Source organism: Heliangelus exortis, chromosome 6, assembly GCF_036169615.1.
Source record: "Heliangelus exortis chromosome 6, bHelExo1.hap1, whole genome shotgun sequence".
In the NCBI taxonomy this organism is placed as follows: domain Eukaryota; kingdom Metazoa; phylum Chordata; class Aves; order Apodiformes; family Trochilidae; genus Heliangelus; species Heliangelus exortis.
In genome coordinates this window covers 5,149,107-5,171,682 of record NC_092427.1, presented here as the reverse complement: position 1 = coordinate 5,171,682, position 22,576 = coordinate 5,149,107, and the positions used below count along the sequence as shown (strand labels likewise).

General features: G+C 35.4%; 1 protein-coding gene across 1 annotated transcript in view; it reads right to left on the bottom strand.

Annotated features, from left to right (window-relative positions):
- Nucleotides 1-22,576, bottom strand: part of LRP1B (LDL receptor related protein 1B) — a 631,173-nt gene that overhangs the window by 139,198 nt on the left and 469,399 nt on the right. Inside the window, exons 32-40 of the mRNA XM_071746448.1 lie at nucleotides 20,675-20,824; nucleotides 9,052-9,192; nucleotides 7,356-7,481; nucleotides 7,001-7,132; nucleotides 6,297-6,431; nucleotides 5,757-5,886; nucleotides 2,197-2,323; nucleotides 1,890-2,041; nucleotides 1,486-1,610 (exon numbers count right to left, since the gene is read on the bottom strand). Of these exons, the coding sequence (XP_071602549.1) occupies nucleotides 1,486-1,610; nucleotides 1,890-2,041; nucleotides 2,197-2,323; nucleotides 5,757-5,886; nucleotides 6,297-6,431; nucleotides 7,001-7,132; nucleotides 7,356-7,481; nucleotides 9,052-9,192; nucleotides 20,675-20,824 (1,218 nt within the window). The remainder of the gene's footprint in view (nucleotides 1-1,485; nucleotides 1,611-1,889; nucleotides 2,042-2,196; nucleotides 2,324-5,756; nucleotides 5,887-6,296; nucleotides 6,432-7,000; nucleotides 7,133-7,355; nucleotides 7,482-9,051; nucleotides 9,193-20,674; nucleotides 20,825-22,576) is intronic.

Below are 22,576 nucleotides of genomic sequence, written 5' to 3'. Positions count from 1 at the left end.
CATATTTAATATATAGAATAGTGTGATATAGAAAAACATTCCAAAAATATTTTTCACCTGTTTTTTCCCTTTTGTCTTCCTGGCTCACTGACAGCCCCTCCCAAAGACATTAACCATTTGTAGCCTAGTAAAATTTGAAAAACGTATTAAAAAATCATTCACTTACGTTCTCCAAACTAACATCAAAATATTTTTAGCCTCAGAACCATTTCTCCTACTGCTAATGCTCTCAGATCTTTAAAGCTAAGAATAAATCATTGCATTAAAAGAAGCATTTTTTATCCAGTTGTTCTGTATTCCTAATCCTGTAATATAAAGCCCTTCCAAGCAAGCAGACATTAACTATTTCTAGCCTAGTTAAAAGAAACAAGAACTTTTTGTGTGGATTTTATTTTTATCCACAAAATATGAGGCCCATGGTACTCTGAAATTACATGCAAATACTCAGAGCAAAATTAATATGTGCTGCAATTTTTTTCCAAAACTATTTAAATTTTCCTTGAGGAAAAAAAATTACAGTTTTTCTTACTGATTGTTAAAAATGTTTTCTTTCAAAATGCAAATTTCTTCTACAAGTCATATTTAATGTGGTTGTTTAGGACAGATGTATATAAAAGAAACTGGACCCTTGGGTATGTAAGGTGATTAAAGCAACTTTTGAGCACTACCAACACCAGAGATATATTTGTATTAAAAAGTTTATTTTGCACTATAGCAACAGTTTCTTGTCCTCTCTTTCGAAACAAATATGAAGGAAATTTTGTCTGGATTTCCTGGTAGCAGTTCTGAGGAAATCATAATTATTTTTTGTAGACTTCTAACCACATTTGCTCAATGAAAAAGTGTTTAAGGTTACTTCAAACAAGAAATTTAGGAGGAAAAGGCAGCATCTTCCTATTCAGCTAGAGAATAAAGATGATCTCAGTCATAAAATCACTGAGAGTAGATGGCAACTCTTGAATCTTGAATTTGCAAAACAACTCAAATATAAAGGAAATTGAATTATTTAAAAGGTGTCTTCCCACACAATAGAAAGAACTAGGACCCAAATCCAAGTAATTTCAGGAAATAAATATTTGAGACATAGAAGATGGGAATTTCTAGCTGTGAAAAAAAAATTGTTTTCTTTCCATTAGGAGTCTAAACCTGCCTGAGGTTACCACTTGGTTCAAGATTACCACAGTTCAAGGTTCCTCTCTTCTAAAAACATTTTGATAAACGAAACAAAAAAACCAAACAAAATGCATCAAACCTGGAGTTATAGGAAGTGTATTGGTTTTAGATTTTCTCCTTGAGACACTCAATGATTTTAGTAGAACTTCTACTAAAGGTTTTCTTAAGTATATTAATTTTAGATTTAAAAAATACTTCTAAAGTAAAAAGCTGAGATAAAATCAGTGATTACTTAACTTTTTGTATGCTTTAATATACATTAAAAAGTAGGTGATATTAAGACAATTAATAGCATCCTTAAGAACAGCCAACCTTTCTCTCGTGCTCTATTAAAGACTTTCACTTCCTTCAGGTTTATTCCAAGGCCAGTCCTCATGGTCACAGCATCCATGGCCTCATTCTTGTGGCCTCTTCTAATAGAGCCATTTGCATGTGCTCTGTCAAAAAAGTTGAAGATGTCTCATCAACAATCCTCAACTAATTCACACCAAACAAATGACTGAAGGGCAGGTGAGAGTTCACCTAAGAGAAGGTGAAGAAGCCTTTTCTCATCTATGACACTGATGTGCTTTAGCTTTCAGTATCAGAAATGCCCTCTCTTTAGGAACTGTGATCCGTTCTGTGACCTTGCTAAGGAATGGCTAATCCTAGAGAGGTGAAGCACCTGGCACTGAAATAACATTTTGAGACTCAAACACTTATGAAAAATAAATTACCTGTCAGACCAGTAGATGTAAGCTCCAAACACTGCGACTGAAAACATATCCACATTGCTCCCTGACAGCACAATCTCCCGATTCCCTCCACTCTCAAGGTCAATTCTCTCTATCTTGTCGGTACGAGCATCACACCAATATAATTTATTTTCCTAAAGATTAATTTCAAAGGGAATATCAACAGTCTTGACCAAGTATTTCATTAAGTGTCATTAAGATTGCATCACAGTGGAAGACCAGCTGGCTTTAATGAAACATAACAAATATAGTACATTGCAGAATAAACTGGAAGTAGTCAGGAACTAACCTCGTAGTCGATGGAAATCCCATTAGGCCAAGCAATCCCCAGGCTCACAAGCACAACCTTCTCAGACCCATCCAAGTGGGCCTTGCCTATGCAAGGAGTCTGGCCCCACTCTGTCCAAAATAAGTACCTAAAATGTTAGAGAAAGCACCAATTAAAATAACCATCAAAAGAAGAGTTGAATGTAAGTAATACTGCACTTCAACCTCAAACAAAATGCACGATTACCATTATATAGGGGTGTAAAAAACATGATGAGGCTCATGTCTGTAAGTAATCTTAAGACACCTAATGTATTGTAATCCTTGTTTCACATAACATTTTGTTGAGAGATTTTTTGCAAATCATACATAAGAAGTAATTCTTTTAACTGTAATTTATCAGTCAATACACAATTTTACTCCTTAGAATTCAGCTTTGTGCTTGGGAAGATAAAAGCAAATAGCAAGAAAAAATACTGGAACAGAAGCTGTTATATCTAATTATTAAAAACTGTGAAAATACAAAGGATGCATGTCCAACTTACAAATATCCTTAATAGGAGTGAGCAGCACTGTGGGAAATGGCAAAGCAATGGCATTTTATTTGGGAAGAAAACACTTCTCCTATTCTCCTGAAGGCACCATGGGAAGAATTGGCAACTTATTTATCTAATTTTATATTGCTGTATGCTTAGTGGCACAGTAACATCACTATTCTGGGGTAAGATGCTAGGTTGAACTTCTGCTTGAGCCTCCTACTTCTCAATCTGTTGCTTTTGTCAGCAAAATGAGGCCAGTGAATCTACACAGCATCTACAGAGAACACTTCCTTTACTGTACAGTAAACTATGGAAGAGCTTTGAGGAAATATCTATTTAAATGTCTACAAATTCATATAGACATATTTGTGTTAAAATATATTATAAACACACATACACAAATATATACATATATTCTGAGCAAAAAGCCTTTTAAGATAACATAACTGAGATATGTTAGGATATTACTGATCACCTGATGTATTTTAACTGCTAATACACATAAAACACATTAAAGCATGATTTACTAATACCCTGTACAGAAAGTGAATAATAAAACACAAAGCCATTCTCCATTGTTTTTCTGTCTGGAATATACACATTAGTTTGTTATTAAAGATTACATAGGTCTATTCTGCATTACTAAACAGTTCTACCCATGAGTAAATCTGGTGATACCAATCTCCTGCTAAACAGCTATGTTTGATTGGATGACTGCAGTTCTGTGAAATAAAGAGGCATAAAAATGGGACAGGGGAGAAAAAATATGGATGCTTTAATTAGCTCATCAAATTGAGCTTCTGAAACAAAGTCTAGCTTACTTTAGCTCTAACTGTAAAGGTTTCTGGCTATAATAAAAAATAAGTACTTCTCCTCCTTCTTGACATAACAAACAGCAATATGAAAACTAACTATAAAACTTATACTACATTTGGAAATAGAACTGCTACATTACTAAAGAGACATTTTGGCAATATTAAAATAGCATTTACCAGCTGGATATCAACAATCACTGCAATTGTGATTTCAAGTTGTTTCAAGTGCAATAATTCAAACTCCCCCAAATCACATTTTAAACAAATTATATCAGTATCTGCTTTGTGGTAGCATTAGACTGTTCTAATTTATGACCTAAGAAGATGGTTCAGCAGCATCTTTAAATAGATATTAACTTAAAAGCAGGAAGTGTTTCTTTGCAAAGAATCTTGTTAATATTGTTGGCTATTATTTCATCTGCTTATGTGCACACTTAGCATTTTGACAAAATAAAACCATGGTCTGTTGAATCAGAAAGCACCATGTGAAAAGATGGTCATTAAACCAAAAAACCCAGACTTGAATAAAAAAGCAACTTTTATACCAATAGCAATATTAAATATTATCACACCAAGGGTTCTACATTGACTCTTCCCCAGAGCAATTGTTAAATCCTGGATCCCTGCTACAATCTACCTTGATTCTCCAAATACTGCACAGCAGTTGATTACACTTTTTTGCAATTTATAGTTGAAAACAATGGGGTTTGTTCATATAATTCATATTATTAGAATATCTAAGGATTCTACAGAGAAACAGCTGCACTTAGTCCTCACAGACTTCATGGGTTTTTTTCCTCTCCTTTGATGTTAGTCTATTTATGTGTACAGAAAATACATTATGTACATGCTGGGGGAAATTACACTGTAAATTAATTATTGTTTTGAAGAAGTTTGATCTACCCTTCTGGCCAGAATAATTTTATCAGGCTTCTGTGTAGTTATCTTCAAAATTCTTTAAATTTTGCTCTAGCAGAAGAGCACAGCTATTCTGGCACATTAAAAACAAAAATATAATTAATTCAGCCAGATCCTGACTAAGATCCAGAGAACTCTGAAGAACATCAATCCTAGACTGCTAGCAGATACTGCTAAGCAATCAATAGTGCTACATGAATACAGCTGTAATGGACAATACAGCTTGTGGAATAAGCCATTACATCTTGCATAAATAAAATCAGCTACTGCTTTTACCTTTATTTTTAAATACTTTAGGTTGCAGTGCTCTAGAGGTCTGCCAAATACACAAACCACTATGTCTAAATTCTCAAAGAAGAAATAATGGCAAAGGTTCAAGTAACATTTTGCATCATCAGGATCAATCTGGCCTCTGAGAAGTCAGAATTCTTCATTCTGCAAACTCCTCTGAGGACAGAGACCACTTCCCTGAAGATACCAAAATACTGATTTGATTGAATCTTGGGAAAATGAGCTACACTGTCATCTCTGGCTTTGGGGGCACAGGTAGCTGCTCAAAGACTTTAAGTTTTGATAGACATCATTTAGCACTTTTGTTATAGCAAGGTAAGTAGCAGTTAAATCCACTGAGTCTTGCTTATAAGAATAAAAGGTAATTCTTTGCAGAATTTACTGCTTCTGTTTTAGTTGTAGCTCTGCTAACGATAGTTTTGGAGCTAGAAGAGGACAGGATGTTCTCTAATCCTGCTAATGCTACAGTGTAGTCCGTACTCTCAAGGAACAGATTAACAAAGATGTCATTTTTGACAACCCATACTCTCCTACTTACATGCTTCATCTCACATTACTTTCAGCTACCCTGGGCAATCCCCTTTGGCTGTAGTCATGGGATGTTACATGATACCAGAATTTAAAACTGCAATGGATTATAATGTTCTCTGATTTCATCATGACATTTAGCTCTTCATTAGCTAATACGACTTCCTTGGATTTGCTGGAAACTTAGGAGCAGATTTAAACATGTTTCCAAGCAACACCTGAACTTCAGCAGAAAAAAAAAACTTTGAAATGAGAATTAGTTGCACAGAAAATACAGAATGCCATACACACAGAGACCAATGAAAAACCTCAGCACATGATAAGAATTAACATTTCCTTCCACCAGTGCTTAGTTACACCACAACTCACCACACAATCCTTTGGGGTTTTATTAAATGCTTATTAGAACCAAGGCCTCAGTTTTTTTATCTAAGAGCTTCAGTGCTAGCATGCAAACTTAAAAAAAATGCAAGAAGTCATGGTCATGTTACCCTTTTTCTGGGTGTACTGCAATAGATCTTGGCTGGTCCAAACCCTGGGATATAATTACATGTCGGAAGGAGCCGTTGAGCCTGGCAACTTCAATGAGGTTAAAGCCATGATCTGTCCAATATATGTTACCTAGGAAAAACACCTGAAGTTACTGGAAAAAGAAAAGAGGACTTGAAAAGTCTTTAAATCTTAAGTGCGTGAGTCAAGACAGGAAACTTACTGCTGTATTTTAACCTAAGTGCGTGTTATCGTTGTAATTTCTAGTCCTATTCAGCCTTCTGTTTTAAGTATAAACTTTTATTCATGGTTGTCACCAATGACACTACCTAATGTCCAAGATATTTAAATGAGATTTCTCTTTCTAATAAAACTGGGAGAAAAAAAAAAAAGAAGTGGCATCATATCCAAAGAAAATATCTAGACATTTGGAATATGAGAAATTAGAGCTGAAAGCAAACCAAGTTATTTAGTCTTGAGCTGAAGATGCATGAGGGTACTGTCCGAAACCATAACAATTCCTGAAGGAGGGTAATACCTACCTGCTATCCAGTCCACTGCAATGCCTTCAACTCTTCCCAAACCATTTGTAATAATGTCTTCTTTCCACGTTTGGTCTCTTTTGGATCTGCTAATTTTGTTGAAACCCATGTCTGTCCAATAGATTGTATCATTTCCTATAATATACGTGGCAATGATTCTTGGATTAATTCAGTTACTTCTGTCTAAATAGCTACATCAGTAACAGTAAAGCTGCCAAATATAACTTTATTGATATGTCTCAAAGCAAACAGAGCAACAGTATCAAAACCATCATATTTAAATCCTCATTATAATTGTATAAGCCTTCTTTATTTTCCCAATTACTCTGAAAAATAAGAGAGGTGAAAACTGCCTTCAGCATCTGGTTCCTGAAGTCAGTTCTGGCTTCAGACAGGTGGAAAGAGGGCCTATACTCCATTTGGAGCCTTCAGTATCTATTTATCTGTTCCATTGCTGGAATCTGAGGAGAAGAGAATTACTACCTGGAAATGACAGCTGCCACAAAATGGGTAACAACTGTCTGCAACTTTATGCAGCTTCTACAAGGATTTTGCTAAGTGGTGAGCATTAGTAACCATGGCCTCACATTTACTCCTACAGTCCACAGGCAACCATCTAGAAGGTTTGAAAACTGAGGGCTTATTCCATTTATAGGAATATTATACATTTACTGAACATACAATAAACAATACATAACAATTACCTGCATGGAAGTCTATGCCCACAGCAAATGAAGTTCCAGATACAGGCATTAAAGCATCCATTTTATCATTTGGATCAAGAGGAATTCCTCTAATTCCTTCATGAACAGAATACATAAGAAATGATTCAATACCTAAAGTAAAAATGAAAGAGTCAATGAGAGGAAAGTTGAGACTTGCCTATTAAAAAGACTCAAGAAAATTACAGGCTCTGGACAGTTTTCCAATAATGCTCTCTAGTTATCCAGAATGATATCCAGACCTTCATCTCTTTGAAAAAACATCCATGAATTATTATGATGCACTTATAATTAAGTTATAAATGTATTCTTGTGAAGAGCAGGGAAACCATTTTACCTTTGCATGCCATACGGTTTTTTTGCAGGTTGTAGCCGACTGTACACACACAAGTCCTGGTGGTTTCTGATGTTGGCAAACAAAGCTGGGAGCATCCACCATTATTTAACTGACAGGAATTGCTGCCTGTAACATGATGGCAGAGGAGACAAGATGAAACAGAATTTGAACAGTGCAAACCCAACTAAAAATCAATGTTGGCATCAATTTATTAATAATTCCAAAACCAAATTTTTGAAAAATTGAGATATGCAGAAAGTATTTCGGGCTTCGCTACTATTCATATACTTTTTCATGCTCTTACAGCATTTTATCTGCACACTCAGAATAGCAGTTTTGCTCCTCAGAATATTTTTCTAACTCCCCTCTCCGAGAAAGAATCTGTCTATTTTGAAGTAAAAGCACATGATAAAACAGAAAATACTACACTGTTTGGGAAGAGCAATACTGAAATCTCAATGACATTAACTGAGTGTATCTTACTGTAGAGCATGAGTACATCATTGAGCATATATTATTAATTAATCAAAAGTTAAATTAATTTCATCTCTTTGTGAACTTTTAAAAATGTTTAAGATCACACTCCAATGTGATCTCACAAATCCACACGTCTACTTCTTACTTAAAACAATATTAACTTTTAAGTAATAGGTGAAGACTTTTAAATAAGATTTATATAACCATTCTACATTGCTCTGTCAAAATACAGACCAGCAAGGTGACATTTCACTCCACAACTCCAAGGTGCTCATTACACTTAAGGTTCAGCAGTACAGACAGAACTGCTCCTTTACTTTTTCTCTGAATAGTGGAAGGGGTCTGTTAATGCCCCAGACACCAGATATTATTAAATTTTGGGCACTCATGAGGTGTTTCCTAGATTAGGTAAAATGGCAAATATTTCCAGAAGTGCTTGATATGGAACTGAATTATTCTGCTCAGTACATAGACTACTGTCCATCAGGTATCAGACAGCTTAGCTCTATTCTGTGCTCTTTTGGAAGCTTCTGCACAAAATGAAGCTTTTTGTTTTGTGTAGATCCCATCCCTCATCACTCTGAGTGTAATCATCAATACTTTGAAAGTAGCTGGAATCAGAAGTAAACTCTTTCTAAATGATCTCCCAAATGATTTAATTTCTGACCTCCAAATTCATAAAACTGCTTGTGACCCCCAAAGAACACTTTATCATATTATCTTAGCTCTGACTTTGCCAACTAAATTTTGGCAGTATTAGCAAAATTCCCCCATTTTTCTGCTTTCTCACTTTTGATTTATAATACTGTCCCTTCTGTCAATTTAGATGAATTAAGCTGTCTTATATATGATGAAGAATATTAATGAATGCTCTCATAATATTTCAGTTAAAATTTTGATAGTTTGAGATAAGGTTTTTTATGCACTGATTTTTTTCTTTTAACTAAAAATTTTAAACTTAGATTCTCTAAAAGAACTTCAAGCTTCATTATTGAGAAACTTGAGAAAAAATCTCAATTCAAAAATATCAGGTAGATATTCTATATCAATTATCCTATTATATTCAATAATTAATACAATAATGAACTAGTTAACGGTATTCTGTTACTGAATTACAATGAAATACATATTTTTTTCTAGCCAAGTTTGGAGAATAACAGGTACCATGCTGTCTAAAAGTTGGTAAAACATGCTTAAAATATAGCTTAATATAGCATACCTTGCTGTGCTGCTTTATCATACACTTTCATGTGTACAACACCTGAAGTTTTGTTCCTCAGGACAGTGGGGTTTCTTCCATCTTTTTTGTTACAGGTACCAATCTGAGCTAAGTTCTGGTCTGCCCACCAAAGCTTTTTATCTGCAAAATTTTCAAATTTTACAAATTAAGATGATTGTTACAAAATTATGTATGCTTGAAATTTAAGGTGGGAAAAAGCTTTTGATATCAGTTTTAAGATCAAATTTAAGGAAAGTTGCTCAAAGAATAAATAATTTTTATTATCTATTTTAGAAACAGACAATCTGGATTTATAAATTTACTTTCTTTTTTCTAGGTGAAAACCCAACTGATAGGCTTTCACACATTTTAAGTGGGAAAAAAAATCAATTATTCGCATTTCATAACAAAGTTACAAAACCTTATTCACAGCTCATATACTGCTACAACACAATTCTCCAATTTTGTTATCTCCATCTGTTACGTAGGTAGAGATGACAGGAGCTCTGGTTTCAGGTTTTCATTACCTGACTTGAGTGTTAATAAATATGACAATTACCATGAAAAAAAAATTAAGTATCTTGTTACTGTCCTAAAGACATTACAGAAATTACCAACTTAGATTGATAGCAACTTTTCCATCATGATTTCCAGAGGATTTTAATATAACAGAAAATTACACAGGCTATGCACATACTAGGATAAAACTTCAAATCACCCTCCTCAATCCATATATGCAGAATATTGACTCTTAGTGTGGTTTCTCACTTGATGCACAATTGCAGTACATGCAACAGATTTTACAAGGTTTGGCTTTCAAGTGACTCCAGTTGTTAAGATTTCACTTAAATTCAGACAGGACTCCAAGTTACATAAGGATAGAAGTACTAAGTTTGATCATATTACTCGGACCATATTAGTTACTATAGAACATAAATTTTCATTTAAATAGAAATTAAGATACAAAATTCAAATATGTAAGGGGTGAGTGTCAGGGAGATGGAGTTAGGCTTTTCTCTATGGTGACCAGTGATAGGACAAGGGGTAATGGGTGCAAGTTGGAGCATAGGAGGTTCAAGTTGAATATCAGAAAGAATTTTTTTACTGTAAGGGTGACAGAGCCCTGGAACAGGCTGCCCAGGGGGGTTGTGGAGTCTCCTTCACTGGAGACATTCAAAACCCGCCTGGACACGTTCCTATGCGATGTACTCTAGGGGACCCTGCTCTGGCAGGGGGGGTTGGACTAGATGAGCTTTCGAGGTCCCTTCCAACCCCTAGGATTCTATGATTCTATGATTCTATGATTCTATAGTAAAGTAAAGAAAACCTTAAAAAACTAAACAGCAGTTTATAATGAAAAGCAATTCAACAGAAATTTCAAGAAACTGTTATACATGTATGTTTTCTACTTCATTTCACTTATATCACTTCAAGAAAATGTTATTTTTGAAGCCCTATTAACATAATTAAAATATCAACATTTGAGATGCCTTTCATTTTGTTCAGGAATATACAATCAGTGTTAACAATCTGTCATTTTGAAGCTTTGACTCATTACCTGCTAAAATTAATGAAAGAACCTCTTTAGTTAAAGAGCTTGCCAGTTTTTTATTCATCTAAGGAAAGTGAGTAAGATGCCTCAGTGTTGATAGTTTATAATTTCTTTATGTTAATAATCTTTAGTACTTTTCCTTAACCAGTACTGGGTTGGTATCCCCACCAGTTTTTTTCATATTTCATGTTTCATGCCATCACTTGATATTGCACTAATGGGGTATAACCAACCCCAAGGCAAAAAGCAAAAAAAAGCAAGGACAACCTATCAGGCAACACAGCAGGAAAAAACAATGCAAAGAAAAAGAAAACAATATTAAATATACGTCTGGAAAACTTCACAGCAACTCTCATTGAAACTTTTTATTCACTATTGCTAAGACTTGGAAGATAGAATAGGTTAAACCAGAAGAATCCTAGACATGTGTTTCAGTGGCTTGGCATTTCTTTGTACTCCTATGCATATAAAAGGTCACTGTTAGCTTTTATTGTAGCTCTGAAGGATGACATCAAGATCATAGACCTACTCTCTACAACATCTGCATGAACATCAGTGCAGAGGCTGGGATGAGGACAGAAGCTCTGTGGTGCTGCTCCCCAGAATGGCCATACTGGCAAGCCCCATCATTTGGGTGCTCCATAGCACATCTGGGAATATCACACCTTAAGAATCAGGGTAGTGGCATCAGCCATGCCAGGCTTGCTATGTGCTGAGAGAGAAAAAACCCCAACACCTTTAATTTTCACAGATGAAGGCACCAGCACTACACACTATATACTATAATTAGTTTAATGCAAACATATTCTATAGAAATATTTCCCATGAGGTACATGGTGGCAAGAGTGAAATTGCAAAAGTGTATTTCTGAAAGGCAAGCTTCTGTCAGATCTGGAGAGAATAATAAACATAGTAGGGATGCTTAGTGTCTCATTATTCTCAGTGTCTAATTTTAAGACTAATTAAGACTTCTAATTTTTAAGAACTTCAACTTGCTTCCAAAACAAGAACTCAGCTGACTCAGAGCAACTGAATGTTTACAGTGAAGTGCTCCTTACCTAACCAATGCCAAGTCCTTCAGCTGTTTCCCTGATAACATAATCTTTTCTTTTTTATCATAATTAATTTCAGCCAGCTTGTTCCCATCAATCTCAATGGTTTCTGGAAGCAAAGCAAACCAGTCCTTTCCTGTCTGGGTGAGACTGAAACACAGAGCATACCGAACACACAGAAAACACTTAGGCAGTGCTAACTCTTCATGCCATCCTTCAGACATTGCACAGAATCATTATTTCAGTGAAGAACTTCCTCATGTTTCTAGCTATAGACAAGCAAACCCAAAAGCAATGCACTGCCAACTATTTCTATCGAGTACAATGGGATCAACAGCATCCTCTATTCTACTTTTCACAGCAGAGGCACAAATACTTCTGCTAGTTTTTGGTAAGTATTTAAAACCTTCAGAAAACCCAATGCAGAGAGCTAACACAACCTCTGTCAAAATACAGATTGTTTTTCTGAAGCAAACCCAAGAACACACACATGCCACACTTCCCTGGTAACTCAATAGCCACCCTGTACCAAAGCTGGGCTGGCTGAGCCCAAGTAAACTGAAAAACAGCAGAATTTATGGTTGGCTGGTTGAATCCCTTCCATCCCAGCCAAATGGCCACACAGCACAGATGCTGACCAGTGCATCACTTTAGATGCAGCTCCAGAGTGGCAACAGCTTGGGCTTTGTTTTGACACAGAGAAGATGGGGAAGGGATTGGAGGAAAATAGGGAAAATTAAGGAAAATGTGAGGAAAGCAGTAAAATGTGGAGTTGTGAAGAGGGAAAATGTCTGCATGTGCTTGCAGCATTAACTCTTGTGCAGAAGAGCAGGAGAGTCACTGGGGTGAGGGATAAGGATGAAAGACTGAGGGTATTGCACTGGAGATGTTATGGGGAGAAGGTTGGAGAGACAAGTCGAAGGTCCTGTGTAACTAAGATTTGGGAGACATGAAAACAGTCTTCACCACTTCCACTTTTACTGCAACAGCTGCTGATTTGAGGCTACTTCCATCAAGAAAAAGCCTGAAGCTAAATACCTGTCCACACATGGAAATTCTACTGACTTTATTCTAGGGAAGAAATTTGCAAACAAAATTGCTTATAATGCTAAGACCTATGCTTCATTGAGAAAAAAAAATTACAATCTATAAATAAGAAATTTAAAAAAAAAAAAAAGTAAAAAGCAAAAAGAAAAAAGCAAAAAAAGCAAAAAGCAAAAAAGAAATAAGCAAAAAAAGAAAAAAGCAAAAAAGAATAAGGAAAAAAAAAGAAAAAAGCTAAAAAGAAATAAGGAACAAAAAGAAAAAAAGCAAAAGAAAAAAGCAGGATGTACCAGCCAGTGTTTTAGAATATGATTTTAAACAGCTTGGACATCAAACTGAAATTTGTGTGACCAAATGAACAAACACAGAAATGAAAAGACACAGAACCACAGCAAAATAAAATATAGGCCTTTCTTTCTAGAAAATCTCAGTAAAGAAACAAAGTTTCATCTCACTTACATTCTCTCAGTTAATGGTATAAAAATAGATGGAAGCAACTTCCTCTGCTCTCAGCCTTGTGGAAAAGGAACTATTTTAAACAAACTGAACTAGCTACCATTTTCATAACATATTATCTCAGGCCTAGATTTGACTAATAATCTCAAGTGCATTACAACACACTTTTTGTGTGAATGGTAAATTGAACCAGGTAAAGGAAAACAATTAAAAAAGAAAAAAAATTATACTAGCAATTCAAATTCAACTTAATCTTCAGTTTGTCATGTGCATTTTTGAACCGGAGCAATGTAAATAGCTGTGTGAAAACAGGACCATGTGCTTAGGTTACAAATTACTGCTTTGCAGTCAGTTAACATTTCATTCATGACTACATTTAAAGTATTAATTGGTGTGAAATATAATCTCCCAGCAATGTTCTACATGAAGAAAAAAAGTATTAACACTTCCGTCTTTACAGCCAGATAGTTATGTATCTTTTAAGCATCTTAAATGAAATAATTAAATGGGGTAAGTGTGGATAATTATAACAGAATCAGTTTTTTTATCCCAGACAGAAAAAGTTTTTACTGTAGATGTACCACAAGTAAAAGCATAGGTCGAAAACAACCCAAAACCTTTTAAACTTCAGGAACACTGCTTTTCCAAATATTGTGTATTAACTCCATTTCCATGTATTTTATTTTCAGTTTAATGAATTGTTGCCTGTGCTGCAGTTTTAGTATTTAAAAAAACCCTCATTTGTAGAGCCACATGGGTTAAATATTCCATAACAAAACCTGCAGATCTGAAAAATAATTTCCATTGCAGTAACTTGAAAAAGTTATTGGACAAAAGAAAAAGAGCTCTGGAAAGATCCAGAGGAAAAAAGCATTTAATGAGCAACCTTCACAGGTACATGATGAGGCAGCAATCTGTAGAATGAAAATATTCTGACTGCAAGACACAAATGCAACTCTCCAGTGAAACTTGAGTAAAATTTAAAAGAATCTAACCAAGGAAGCCAAAGGTGCTAGAAGTGACTGAGTGAGGAAATCATCCTGTGACTATTAATTACTAAATTAATAGTAGCTTGCAGGTGGTGATTCTTTTATTGGACAGTCCTTAGACAGAGAAATTCTTATGCTCAATTTTGATCGTATAAATTATAACAAAGAGAGAGATGTGAGCTAAGAATATAAAAGTGACTGTGTATAATCCATAAAGGAAATGGAAATTTGACTTTTTTTCCCCCCCCTGTGAAATTATGAGTCACAGTAATGAATTACATATCCTAAAGGCTTTTTAAGTGAAATTATTGTATTTGAAGAAGTTACTTCAGTTTTCAAACTCTCTGTTAGGCCATGAATCAGAACGGCCAATAAATAATTTTGGTAATGGCTGCTGTCTTGTGTGTAGTACTCCAGAACTTTCTGTTTTACATCTCCAAATCCATCAGTAAAATATTTTTTACCAGAAGGAAGTAAAACACAGTTTTGGTGTTTTGCATCATTTTTCTCAAAGAAGTGATCCAACTATTTCAGGCATTTCCTTAGTAGTCAGGTATATTACAAAAAAAAAAAAACAAACCAAAAAAAACAACCAAAAAAAACCAACTGAGAACCAAACCAGCCCAAATAAAACAAAACCAACCCCAATAAAAAGAATGAAACACAAAAGAAATCCAAAAAAGAAACCCACAAATTTTGAAGTCCAATATTTTGACCTCAGAACCCATGAACTGGTCACAGCTCATAGCATCACAGAATGGTTTGGGTTGAGAGGGGCCTTAAAGATCATCAAGATCTGGCCATTTATGCCCTAAGAACATAGGTTTTAATTGCTTAGAAACTGCTGGGTGGCCAATATACACTCACAGTAAAAAACCTCCGATGTTTTTTTAACATAATTCATAGCAGAATTTCAGATTATTTATCTCTGTGTTATTAATATATTCTCTCAGTAGCTAACTATCTGTTATTTCTAATATTAGGATAAATTGATCTCTATACATATTATGTTAGTTGATTTCATAAAACCACTTAACTTTAGCATTAACACAACTTGCTTTCACAAACTAGGGAAGAAAGTTGAAACCTTTAAAATATCAACCTGAAGTTAAATGATTTGTTTGCTTGATTATGCTAACATGAGTGTTGTTCAATTGCTAATTACAGTCTTGTTGCTGAAACTGGGTTATAATATACATTAAAACTGTTGCATTTATCCATTTTGCTGGGTAATTAGCATTAAGTGCAGCAACATGTTGGGAAACAGCAATTTCAAATGCCAAAAATGCTACACTAGCATTGTGGACAGTCCTTTGGAGATTTTAAACAGTTCTCTGAATGCAAATTTTGATGGGTCATTAGTTTTCATTAATGGTAGTTTGAGTATTTATGGAAGACAACTATGTACTGTACTTAGAACTGGGCAAATTGCCTAGATATATTTCATATATTAATGCTAATGTAATGAATGGTGTTATGGCAATTAGGAGACTGATGACTTGGAAAATTAAGGTGTGTGTATATTTGAAGTTTCCTGGTCTAAGCAGCCCCTTTCACTCTGCAATTTCATCCAGCAAAGTCACAGCTCCCACCATCTGGGTCCCTAGAAATGCATTCTGGTGTTATTTATTTAAACTTTAGCTAGGATAGAACAAAAATATCAAGTAACTAATATATCATTTACACACAAGATGAAAGTAAATGGCAGCATGAATTTATTTTTGGTAATATGAACCCACGTCTTCTGTCTAAGATGAAAAACTGCAATTGCTACTGTCTGTATCAATTGTTTGATAACATACCTTGATGAGTGTATTATATACTGTTTGTGTTCAAAAGACATTGTTCTAATCTCTGCACTCCCGTTGAAAAGCTATTATATTATGTCTGATTTGGTTGTATTGCTGGGTTTTGTGGTTTTTTTTTTAACATGAATTTCAAAAGAAAGAGCACTTACACAAAGAATCATAGCCTACATAAAATTTCCCTACGTAATAATGCTAAACAAAAAAAAAGGCTACTACTACTTAGCATCATGGAATATTTCCTTTGAAGTTTCTAGCAAAAGTATTTTAAAAAAAAAAAAAAACAAAACACAACAATGCCCAACAAATTATACCTCATTATACAATCCACATCATATTCTTATTTTGTAATGAAAAGAGATGAATTCTGTGCTTGTGTCTAAGCTGCACTTCTGTGAGGACCTGATACAAAATCTAATCCAATACTTTCACCAAAACTGCTGACAGAAGCCTTCAGTAACTTTTTCTTCTCAGCAACAAACTCCAGAGTGACAAATCAATAGTTTTCTAGCAATGCTCAGTTTATGATTCAGAGCCAGAATAAACCTGAGAGCATTTTGGCAACAACTTGCTAACATTCTTTTTTCATGTCTTATTATATGTCCCAACTAACGCTTGTAATAATAGGGAAAATTTAAGCAGAGCCTGTAAAGGACTAAATAATAGGAAATAACTGAAACAGAAGCTTTATAATAGCTGTTATTAACTGCAACACTAAAATAGAAGGATTGAAAACAATCCCAAGTACAATGAGGAGACTGAAAAGAAATACTAAAGAGGAGGGGTGTTCAGCATTTTCTGAAGCCCTTATCTATGCCAGAGCATAAATAAAATAAAAAGCAAAATAAAGCTTAGCTGACTTAGCCAGCATTCTGTACAAATTCAAACCACAGCAGACAACCAATGGAGTCTCCAACTGCTTCTAATTCTTTTTCAGATTTTGAAATTAAAGATCAAGCTAACACAGAAAGACCAGAACAGCACAGAGATGACCAAAGCAGGAAGAATTCATCCTTGGACCACCCAAGGGCTCATCCTTGATACTTCTGGCAAGGAGTCTGTGATGACTGGAAAAGATGCTAGTAAGGTGTCCTGGTTTGGGCCACGATAAAGGTGATTTTCTGTCTTGTACTTTTGCTTTTAGCTAAGTCTCTTGTAAGTAGTTGCACTTGCTGAAATTATCAGCAAGTTTCTCAGACAGTGTGTGCTTCTAGCACTGAGAACACTTGATGTTTAGAGTTACTGCTAGAGACTGGTGTGCAGAGCCAAGGACACTGCTCAGCTCTGAAGAAAACATAAAGAGGTCCCACCTGCAGCCCTCCTTTGGGGAGGAACGGACAAGATAGATGCCAGAATTGACCAAACAGAGTATTCCATCCCATATTCGTCATCCTCAGTATAAATTTGAGGGATCACGAGGGCCAAGCCAGATTTCCTGCTTCCAGCTTCCAGCTGCCTGCCCTTCCTGCCTTTCCTGCTTCCCTTCCTTCACCCGGCATCCTGGAAGGATCCCGTCCGTTTGTCTGCCTGTGGTCCTGATCCGTGCCAGCCCATATCTGTGTGTTCCTGCCTCCAGTTCCCAACTGCTGCCGACTCCAGGAGTCCAGCCTGGACTTTCCCAGGGCTGCCCTGCAGCCTCCGTGGTGACGTGAGAGCTATTGGGGGGAGGGGGGAGGAATGTGGTATCCATTTTCCTGTATATTTGTATATATTTAGTAATTTTTCCTATTTATCATTACTGTTTCATTAAAGTTGTGTAGTTTAGTTTCCAACCCATAAGTCTCTCTACCTTATTCTCTCTCCTTTCTTATCAGGGAGGAGAGAGAGATTAATAGAGAGCGTCTGTTACTCGGTTTAATTGCCGGGGCAGTGTTAAACCATGACATAAGGAGATGCTTCACAAACAACTAAAAAAACCATGGGAAGCAAGAGGGGCTGAGGTCATACGTGAGACCACTGATATAGAGAATTTATTAGGATTTCTACAATTTTTCTGAAAATCATTTCTCCCACAGTGAGCCTACCCCTAGGCAAGGGGGAAGGGGCATGGTGAGCAGGGCTATTTCACATCACACTACTCTGTCCCCTCAATCCACTGAGGTTCCTTCCACTGTTTCTATTTTAGCTCTTCAGACCAATAAAGCTTCTGATAATCACCAACAACTGACCCATATGTGGCCTGGTGGGGCTACTGTACAAACGGAGTCTCAAAATGCTCAACCCCATTCTCTCTTTCCAGTGGAAATGGAACCTAGCAATATGACATGATCATATACTTCAAGAAACAAAAAAAATACAAGCTGTCCAAAGCACTGCTTTTACCTGAGAAGACAAGAAATTCAAAGGACAGAAAAAGTTAAAAGGCAGCAGAAATCCACAGAACTTTGTAGCATTGAGTGGACCCTTAAATACCACAACAAAAAGTTAAGACTTTGGGCACCCATCACCTATTTGTTTTCTTTTCAGTCATTGATGAATCCAAAGAGCAGAAAAAAGTTAGATTACTATTCACACAGAGATGAAATATTCCATCTCATGTTGGTTTTTAATGTGTTTACTGAGTTTTAGATACAAGCAGTGAAGAAAGTTTATGAAATGGACCAGAAATGATGCCAAAAAAGTTGTAATAGCTGCAGTTCACTCACTGAAGATGTCTGTTAAACTTGTGGGGAAACAGATCAATATGGATACTAGATTTTCACACCCTAGTGTATTAAATATCACAGAATAATTTATTCATTATCTGTTTGCATAATGTTAATTATATATTATTAATATGCATTAATATTTTATTATGTATATGTAATATTAATTTATCAGTGACAGATCTCTTGCTTTGTATTGCAGTGTATTTTCTGTTCTGATCTATTTTTCAAGCATGAAAACTGATTATTAGAAGCTGATACAAGCACTTCAGGAAGAAAGGTGGCATTTCTGTTGCTACAGAATGCTCCACAATACAAAAACATACAGGAGAAACACAAACTTCTAATGTTTTTCAACGAGCACATATAGTACATCTTATAAAACTGTATTTGTTTGTACTTTCCTCAAATAGATTTATATATAAAATGATACTAAATATTCTATTGCAGTTTACCAAAATTATGGCCTCAAAAGCTAAAAAAGAAAATCAGGAAAATCCAAACTCACTATTAATAAGTTTTGTTAACCAATTTTGAGCAGGAAGATTTGTCATCATCCATAAAGAGTCCCTTCTCAAACTAGGAAAATTATATGTGTATATATATATATAAACTGCATTCTCACATCTCCACACCTGCAGAATTTCAGCTTCTTGAATGCAAACAAGCATGGACCACCCTTCTTTAAATGAGAGCAATAAACTCTATTCTATATTCCAGATGGATCAGCACTGTTGGAGCTTCTCTGAATTACAGATGAAGACTTATGTGACAGTGTGAACAAATATTCTTTACATCTCCTGTTAAAGACTACCAAAGCTCCCTCAAGTAAAGGTGATCTATTCATTCTATTTCTAGTCACAACCAAACAAACAACAGACAATTTTTCTATATGTACATTCATGACTCCTCCTGACACAAAACTTGCTTTTGTTTATGAATGCAGATTTAAAAGCTTTCTCTATACAACATGTTTTGACAGCATTTAGTGTGCATTCCTGCCCAAATGTATACATCATATTTTTAGCTATTACTATTTCAAAAGATTTCTTTTACACCATATGCATTGACTCCATGCATGGAGTTCATTCCGAGTAACTTTCACAAGCTCACCAACTACTTGCACATTATACAACTAATTAGCCAAATAAAATACCTTCTAAAAATATTCTGGCAAGTAATGAGTCAACTATCCCAACAAAGGTCTACCTACCATCTGATTATTTTTTTTGAACATCTGCAATTTCTAATTTAACCAAAACAGAGGTGAGCTTTTGGAGGGAATGTGGAAGGCTCAAGTATTATCTCTAGAATAGAATAAAACAATAGCTCTGAGCCAGACTGGAATTTTTTAACACACTCTAATCTAGCTCCAAGCAAGTGGCAAGAGATGGAGATGATAATGGGAAACAGTCATTTGAAGCAATCTCCTCGTACATCAGCAATCCGCAACTGAAAGACTTGTATTTTTTTAAGGAATTTTTCTTTATGTTGCTGCTATTCCAATTTTTAAAAAAAAATTTAAATGTTTAGAATGTTTAAAAACATCTAAGTGCAAAGGATAAGAAACAAAACTTTTTCTTTCCACAGCCACTTTAAAACACAGAATATTAGCACATGTCTGAAAATCCAAATCATTAGTTTATACAAATCACCAATCATCAGTTCATAACCCAAAATCTTCACAAAGTGCAACCAATCCAGCAAACTATGCTGAACAAAGATATGAGTAAGAAGTGAGCAGCAGAAGAAACAAGTCATAGATAATTCTCTGTAATAAAGAGCATAACACCTCTTCCCAGTAGGATTTACAACTATAACTATATTACCTATAGCAAATATAAGCCCTCAGTCTGTTACCTTCATCCTCTGTATATTTATGCAAGACTATGTTTAGAATCACATACATCTCATACACACTGTGAAGTGTCTGTTCAATGAAATATGTTTTCACAGTCTCTCTAGCCAATGAGTTTTATGTATTATTTACATAAATACAATAGTTTCTCCAAGCCTCTGATATTTCGTTAGTTTGTAAATGATTGGAAGCTAATAAATAAGTTATTACCACTGGACTTACCCATAATGGTTAAAGCTGTGGCTTTTGTTAAGTCTTCTTTCATTGATTCTATTATTTCCAGATTGCCACCATCCAAGTTGCATCTATTTATGGTTCCATTTCCTGAACTGATCCAGTAAAGTTTGTTCTCCACATAATCTATCGATAAACCTGGAATTAATGCATACAGCTTTAACTGTGGCTTGAGTAGAAAATGCATTGTGTAATCTCTTTTAAGAATAAAAGTCTCTTTAAGAAATCTACACATGATTATGTTGTCTATCTAGTCATCCACTTAAACTTTATAAAAAAAAAAAACCCACAACAAAAACCAAAAACAAAACAGAGATGAAACAAAAATTGGTCATTTATAGGGAAAAAAAATTACACTTTAAAAAGGATTTCTACCTTTTATTTTTATCAGTGACTTAAAAGAGCATTATCTGGCAATGAACACTTAGTTGAATGAACTGAGGTCCTAAGAGAGGTCATTAATAACTAGCAAACGCAAACCAGAAGCCATCCTTTATCTTCTAAATTTATGAATACATAAAGCCTAAGAAAAACAAGCTATTTTGTGATTCAGAACTATAAAAACTCTTTTCTCCGCCCTCTGCTTAGAATGCTGAAACACCAACGCCTAATACTAGTTCTCAAGAAGTTCAGAGAACTAAATTTAATTTCACTTCATAGTGAAGTGACTTCATTATCACTTCTTTGGAATTAGAAGCAGGAGAACTGTAGAAATAAAAATACTTGTGAAATAACCTACTAAACAAAGAAAGCCTTTACTTTCTGGAAGCAAGAGCAAAGAACTGAGAGATAATGTATTTCAGAGTTCTATAATCCTTTAAAAATGTTCAAGTATTTGTAGCAGGAGATTTTACAGACTGAAACTCTCTTGGCATGGTGACAATACAATGCCATAATAATTTGCTTTGGTACAAGACTCTTCCCAGAACTCATGCGAGGTATCCAGCAGCAAATTGCCAAAAAATACTGTATTTCACTCCATAGGTCACCCTCTTAATATTGTACAGCACTTCCAGCCTGTAAATTGCTTCTCTGTGGAAACTCAGATCTATTTTCAAAATTCTGGAAGGAGAAAGCAGTGCATGTGCTGTAATACTCACAGTTGGCATCAGGCCACTGCTTCTTAACACACATTTGACATGGTTTGCCAAAAGGTGTTTGTCTGCTTTCTAAGCTTTTCAAAAGCAGCTTTCTAGTCCTTTGTAGTTACTGATATTTCCCCCACCCCAAGTGTATCACCCAGAAGAAAAACAACTTCCAAGCTGGAGAGAGGATCAGGACAGTGACCACTGACCTCTTGCAGCATCTCTCTGCCCATCTGTCTCTGTGTCTGTACAACAAGCACTGCTCAAAGAGAAAAGGTGGTACCACCTCAGAGACAAACCAGTACCCCTCCCAGTACACCCAAGCCTAGAGAAGGAAGATTTCCTGGGAATCCAGATGAACCTTTCTACAGGTTAACAAAGGAAAACCAGGCAGTATGTTAGTATAATGGTTTGCTTCCTCAGAGATGGATGGGATTGGATGCCCCCTGTAACTCCTGACAGCTCCCAGTCAGCTGCTCACTGATTTCCCCCAGAGAGATCTATTTATGGGGTTGCAGTGAATGGAATCTACACAGCAATTGCAATGTTATCTTCTCAGGTTTTCTACTTCTCAATGATATTAACTGCTGTTCCTACATGTGTTCCAATTACACAGCCGCAACAGAAAGAAATAACATTCCTACCTGCTTCTACCTCAGTCTACCACATTTTTCTTCCTAAAGTATTTCCTCTTGTGTTATTCCACCAACCTTTGCAAAATGATTATCATTTCTACTGAAGGCAGAGCATGTCTACTTTGATTTTTTTTTTTTTTTTTTTTTTTTTTTTTTGTCGTCAGGAATCA